This window comes from Mandrillus leucophaeus, unplaced genomic scaffold (genome assembly GCF_000951045.1).
Source record: "Mandrillus leucophaeus isolate KB7577 unplaced genomic scaffold, Mleu.le_1.0 Scaffold90, whole genome shotgun sequence".
Taxonomy (NCBI): Eukaryota; Metazoa; Chordata; class Mammalia; order Primates; family Cercopithecidae; genus Mandrillus; species Mandrillus leucophaeus.
Genome location: NW_012109808.1, coordinates 602,084 through 609,235, shown reverse-complemented (window position 1 = coordinate 609,235; position 7,152 = coordinate 602,084). Strand labels below are relative to the sequence as shown.

General features: G+C 39.9%; 1 protein-coding gene across 6 annotated transcripts in view; it reads right to left on the bottom strand.

Annotated features, from left to right (window-relative positions):
• Positions 1 to 7,152, bottom strand: part of LOC105531714 (neurexin-3-beta) — a 592,764-nt gene that overhangs the window by 73,869 nt on the left and 511,743 nt on the right. Inside the window, exon 6 of one of the 6 annotated variants that reach the window (XM_011969697.1) lies at positions 3,724 to 3,742. The exons of the other annotated variants lie outside the window; for them this stretch is intronic. Coding sequence (XP_011825087.1) covers positions 3,724 to 3,742 — 19 coding nt within the window. The remainder of the gene's footprint in view (positions 1 to 3,723; positions 3,743 to 7,152) is intronic. 6 annotated transcript variants of the gene reach the window in all.

Here is a 7,152-nt window from a genome sequence, read left to right as displayed (position 1 = left end):
AAATAGAAAGAGGAACCACAAGCAGAGGATGCAAGGGCCCCACGGGATTGGTCTCCACCTTTGGGGCTCATTAGTCACCAAGTGACATTCTAGCAATACGCAGGAGTGGGACCTGGGTATCAGCCTGATGAGGAAAGCTCCACTGTGATTACAATGCCCACCACAGCTTGGATGTGTGTCCCCTCCAAATCTCATGTTGAAATATAATCCCTAATGTTGGAGGTGGGGCTGGTGGGAGGTGTTTGGGTCAGAGGGGTGGATCCCCCATGAATGACTTGGTGCCCTCCCCATGGTAATGAGTTCACATGAGATCGTTGTTTAAAAGAGTCTGAGCCGGACCGGGCATGGTGGCTCATGCCTGTAATCCCAGTACTTTGGGAGGCCAAATCAGGTGGATCATGAGGTCAGGAGTTCAAGACCAACCTGGCCAAGATGGTGAAACTCTACCTCTACTAAAAACACAAAAATTTAGCCAGGTGTGGTGGCATGCGTCTGTAATCCCAGATACTCGAGAGGCTGAGGCAGGAGAACTGCTTGAACTCAGGAGGTGGAGGTTGCAGTGAGCTGAGCTCGCACTACTGCACTCTAGCCTGGGTGACAGAGTGAGACTCTGTCTCAAAATAAATAAATAAATAAATAAATAAAAGCCTGGGCCAGACACAGTGGTTCACGCCTGTAATTCCAGAACTTTTGGAGGTGAAGGAGGGAGGATTACTTGAGCTCAGAAGTTTGAGACCAGCATGGGAAACATAATGAAATCCCATCTCAACAAAACAATTTTAAAAAATTAAAAATTAGATGTGGTGGTGCAGGCCCATAGTCCCAGCTACTCAGGAGGCTGAGGCAGTAGGATTGATTGAGCACAGGAGTTTGAGGCTGCAGTGAGCCATGATCGTGCCACTGTCTCAAAAAATTAAATTAAAAAAAGGGTGGCACCTCTGCCTCCTGTCTCCCTTGCTCCCTCTCTTACCATGTGACATGCCTGCTCCCTGTTTGCCATTCACCATGAGTAAAAGCTTCTTGAGACCTTGCCAGAAGCCAAGCAGATGCTGGCACTGCTTGTACAGCCTACAGACTCTGAGCCAAATAAACCTCTTTTCTTTATAAATTATTCAGTCTCAGATATTTCTTTCATAGTAACAGAACACAGACTAACACATAAGGGACAATATTTTCAATTAAATATCTTAGAAACATCAGCAGTCACCACATCCCATACTGAATTGATTATCTCCTCCCTCTGCTGCCTTCCTGGCCTCTGTCTATGGTGTCCTTACACTCTAGGAATAAGCCTCAGGGTCATCTTTAAATCTGTCAGAGGTGCTTAAACCAGAGCAACTCCATCTTGAATAGGAGCTGGGTAAAATGAGGCTGAGACCCACTGGGCTGCATTCCCAGATAGTTAAGGTATTCTAAGTCACAGGATGAGATAGGAGGTCAGCACAAGATCCAGGTCATAAAGACCTTGCTGATAAAACGGGTTGCAGTAAAGAAGCTAGCCAAAATTTACCAAAACCAAGATGGCGATGAGAGTGACCTCTTCTCCTTGTCACTGCTACACTCCCATTAGCAACATAACAGTTGAAAAATGCCATGGCTTGTTTAGCATATCATCAAGAGACAACAGTAGTTACCCTATAAGGTCTAAAAAGGAGAGGCATGAATATTCCACCCCTTGTTGAGCATATCATTAAGAACCATAAAAATGAGCAACCAGCAGCCCTTGGGGATGCTCTATGGAATAGCCAATCTTTTATTCCTTTACTTTCTTAATAAACTTGCTTTCACTGTACGCTATGAACTCACCCTAAATTCTTTCTTGTGTGTGATCCAAGAACCCTCTCTTGGGGTCTAAATAGGGACCTCTTTCCTGTAACAAATCCTCCCTGCTCCCCGTCACACCTCCAGGCACCAAGTCATGCAAAGCCATCTCTAAAATGTTACTCCTGTTTTCGTTCCTACTGCCCTGGTTGCTTATATGGATGAATCTTAAAATTCCCTACCCAGACTCCCCATTTACCCTTATCGCCTCCTCTTAATGAACTCTAGAAAGTACTTCCAGGATAAAAATACAGTTTTCATGTTTCACTCTGTTGGTTCAAATTTATCTCACTATCAAAGTCTAGACTTAAAAAAAATTAAAATTCAAGATCCTCCACCTCTGGACTCCAATGTAATTTTGTAGTATCATCTTCCATTACCATTTGTCCCTATAAATGCCTCCACATACTGACTATTAAATGTTTTCAATTCTCTGAACAAGTGTATTAAGTTTGTAACTTTATGTTTCGGCTTCTACTGCTCCTTACCCAACTCTATTTGCATTTCATTCCATTTATACCTGCTGAAACTGTATATATATTTTTTAAGGTCCAAGCCAAACACTTCCTTATGTAATGTTTTTCTGATCCCAAAGCTGAAAAATAAAATACTCCCTTTAGCATAGCAACTCAATAGTTTCTTGGAATCACACTGAACGTACTTAATATACATTGACTTATACTATTTTCCCTTCTATGTGATTGCTATTTGAAGGAGACAAGGGACAGAATCTAGAGGCAACTATATCAAGGGAAAAGTTTTATGTTTTGAGTCAGAAAACATGATCTCAGTCCATTATGGTGAGAGCCCAAGGCAATCACAGACACTGCATCCTAGTTTTCTCTTCTGTTAATTTGAATCAGTGACGTTTACTTCATGCCATTGTTATGTGGTTTGAAATGGATATCAGTGAGTCAGAGATGTTACTCTTCTGTGATGTGTTCTTAATAGTGTTATTTATTATTGGTCTGAAATCACCCACAGGGTTACTGTACTCCTGGACCAGAGCCTAGGTGCATAGAAAAAACTTGAATGGATAGCAGGTACTCAAGAAATGTCTGTTGATTTCAACAGAATTGGGTGAGACAGGTGATACGGTTTGGCTCTGTGTCCTGCCCACATCTCACCTTGAATTCTGATAATCCCCATGTGTCATGGGAGGGAACATGGTGGGAAGTAATTGAATCATGGGGGTAGGTTTTTCCCGTGCTGTTCTTGTGATAGTGAATAAGTTTCATGAGATCCGCTGGTTTTATAAAGGGGAGTTCCCCTAAACATGCTCTCTTGCCTGCCACCATGTAAGACATGCCTTTGCTCTTCTTCCATCTTCCACCATGATTGTGAGGCCTCCCCAGCTACGTGGAGCTGTGAAGTCCATTAAACCTCTTTCCTTTATAAATTATCCAGTCTCAGGTATGTCTTTATTAGCAGCATGAGAACAGACTAACACACCAGGAGTCATGTTCAAAGGATGGACATGCATGAGGTGGAAGAGAGGAAGTATTTCCCATCCTTGTGAAATTATTACTCATTCTGATTTTTGGAGGTATCAGGGGCAGAAATAGCTTTATAAGCTATTGTTTCAAGAATGAAGGTTTTCCATCAATGGATGAATAAATTTTTTTAAATGTGATATATATACACAATGGATAGAATAATATTCAGCCTTTAAAAAGCAGGAAATTCCATTACTTGGAACAACGTAGATGGAGCTAAAGGACACTATGCTAAGTGAAGTAAGTCAGGCACAGAGAGACAAATACCATATGATCTCATCTATATGTAGAAATCTAAAAAGTCAAACTCATAGAAGTAGAGTGGAGTGGTGGTTATCAGAGGCTGAGGAGGGAAAGGTCGATGGGGAATGAGGAGATGTTGGTTAAAGAGTACGAAGTTTCAGACAGGAGAAATAGGTTCTGATCTATTACACAGCATGGTAACTAAAGTAAATAATGAATTGCCTATTTCAACATTATATATTTTAAAATTCATTCATGTAAAAAAATAAATTGTAAATGTTCTTGCTACAAAGAATTTAAGGTAATTAGTATGTTAATTATCCTGGGATGATCATTCCACAATGTACATAGGCATTGCAACATCACGTTGTACCTACATATACAATTATTATTTGTCAGTTAAAACTTTAAAAAAAGAACAGGAGTTTCTCTGGAAGAGTACATTTGCTTTCAAGACAGAAAATGTCTCAATGGTCCATAAAAGTCCATAAGCAACTAATGTTTCAATTCTACAACCATGTACCAGAGAGATAAATTTCTTATTTGCAGGACTATAGGTTTAAAGTAAGTCAAATATCATGTAGATCTGAAAACTGGAGTGATTGAACATTTGGACCACTTTTTTTGCAAAGTGCCAAAATGGAGATTTGGGGTTTTGCTTCTCCTTCTTTCAAATAGCCTTAGCTGAGCAGCAGCTAGGAGGAACCTATGATTCTTTGGCCATACTAGCTTGTCTCACTTAAACCCTTAAGTGGAATTCTTTATATAAAGAAAAGTAAGAGTAGTGTAATCACTCTGAATAAATGCCTTGTAAAATGACTTCAGCAATTATGCTGTTTGTAAGTACCTCTGAGTCCATTAAGATAAACATCTATCTTAGAATATCCACATTAATGCACTAGACTGTTCTTTCTTACATAAATCTTAGCTGAACACTGTGCAGTTAACACAGTTTATCATCCCTTGCTCTTCTTCCCTTCGATGCACACATTAATGCATGCAGTGGGATAGGATTTAAATAGTGCTAGTCGTACAGCACACATTAACACACAAGGCAGTCTCTAAACACTTTTAAATGCAGAATAAATATACTTTAGGTTTTAAATACCTTCATAAGCTGTATACCCAAGAATACATTGGACTGGTCTCTTAATTTCCCACATAAGCAACATCTTACAGGCAAAAGCAATAAATGCTTACACATAAAACAGTTTTAATATGCTTCCAATTGCTCAGCACACATAGGTCCAAATGAAATCTAACTCCCTAGTTACCCCTCCATGAAACAAGTGTATCTCTATCTATATTTATATCATAAAATATATCCATAGCCATATCTGTATTTTAAGCGTTGACCCAATTTCATTAACTTTTGTAGCCAAACTGGGAAAATGAGCAAGGATCCCTAGTACTTATTCAGATCCCTGGTTTCTTCGCTGCTGTGCTGAAGTGAAGACAGTCCATAAACAGTCTATAGCTTTAACTCTCTTTTGTGGCTGTCACATTGGTTATAACAATGACACTAGCAAGGGTAATATAAAATTTAACAGTGAGTATTTAATAATCAGTGCAGAAGAAGAACTGATTAATTCGACAGTGGCCACAGCGCTGGAGCTGGGTTCTGGAAGTCTCCTCTGTCCCAAGCCTCATTCTGCCTCACTGTTGGGACAGAGGTGTGTCTTGCTGCAGGAACACAGGTGACCTGGAGGTAAAGGACACTTGGAGGTCTTGAGACAGTGGTTATTTACCACCTAGTAACAAAGTGTTTCTTAAGAGACAGTTCAGCAGATGATATTCAGGAGACTAACAGGGTGCAATCAATTTGTCCTGGAATAAATTTCATTTCATTGAGAAAAATTCTGCTTAGTGATCTCAAAGGGTAGTCCCAACTATGCCAAGGTTGATGACTCACCAATCATTCATTCAACCTTTCTTTCTGGAGCTAATGCTTTGGGGGAAACCGAAAGCCATATGAAGTGGCCCAAATCCTCAAGAAGCTTACAATTAAGTAGCTAAGTGTTTGGCCTAAGTGTCCTTAAATGATAGTAAAAAGAAAAAACCTGCTCTGAGGAAAGAGAGGCAAATTATGAGTGGGATGTCAGAGGAATTCATGGGGATGATGGTCTTTGGCTTTGATAGAATAATAAATAGGATATTAATAGTCAAAGGTGAGAGCAGCTAGTCCAGGTAAATGGCACAAATTAATGCCTAGAGGCAGGAAAGTAAAAAGGAAGGAATGGGAATAAGAGACTCATTTGATTTAGTTAGAACATAGAGTAAGCATGAAGTCATCAGGTGGTGGGATGAACATGCATACACAGCCAGAGGCAAAGAGGACCGAGAGGAGGTGTAAGGGGCTCCAGGGAAACCCACCTTTGCTGCTTAACAAACAAATCAAATCAAATGTACACTAATGGTGCACCAGTAAAGTGATCTTTTTATTCAAAGGGCAGCAAGTATTATTTGTTTAATCCTAGAAAGAATGTATGTCCCAGGTATTTAGAGCAACTGTTATGCCAAGCAAATTTTTACTGCTGGGAAATCTCAGGCAAATGAGGCCATTACTGTATACACTTCAGAGATGAACAGAATGCCTGTTTTCACCTCTTCTTAACAACACTTTTATGAGAAAGCCCTACAAAGAATTCTTATCTGTGGGTAACAATTCTGTTCTCTGTTTTGAAATTCATCCTGCAGAGTTTTTCTGTCTTGCAACTGAATGAAATGTTTAGCCTGTGCAACAGTTAATAAAGCCCCGCAGAGTGACTTTCAGCCCTGCTGGATGTGATTAAATGGTCAGGTTCACACCTATGCGTCTGTGTGTGCGTGTGCATGTAGGCACGTGTGTATGTGTGTGTGTGTGAGAATAACAAAAATGTAAAAATAATAAAGTTAATTTTAATAGCCCAATGAGTCCCAGCTGGAACATACTTGTAAAAGTTACATAAAGGAAACTTAGCTTTAAACACCATTTGGACCATGCTGTGCTCGTTTGAACTTTACCTGTTAAAAAAAATAAAATAAAATAAAGCAACACAACAAAAAGTACCTACGAATGTAACTAAAGAAGAGATTTTCTGATTCTTTGGAGATCTGATGCTCTTGACTTCAAACTGCAGCCCATCTCCTTCAGTCCTATATGACACAGGGATAAACTTTCTTTGTTTTTGTTTTTTATTATACTTTAAGTTCTAGGGTACATATGTACAACGTACAGGTTTGTTACATATGTATATATGTGCCATGTTGGTTTGCTGCACCCGTTAACTCATCATTTACATTAGGTATATCTCCTAATGCTATACCTCCCCGCTCACCCCACCCCACAACAGGCCCCAGTGTGTGATGTTCCCCACTCTGTGTCCAAGTGATCTCATTGTTCAGTTCCCACCTATGAGTGAGAACACGTGGTGTTTGGTTTTCTGTCCTTGCGATAGTTTGCTCAGAATGATGGTTTCTAGCTTCATCCATGTCCCTACAAAGGACATGAATTCATCCTTTTTTATGGCTGCATAGTATTCCATGGTGTATATGTGCAACATTTTCTTAATCCAGTCTGCCATTGATGGACATTTGAGTTGGTTCCAAGTCT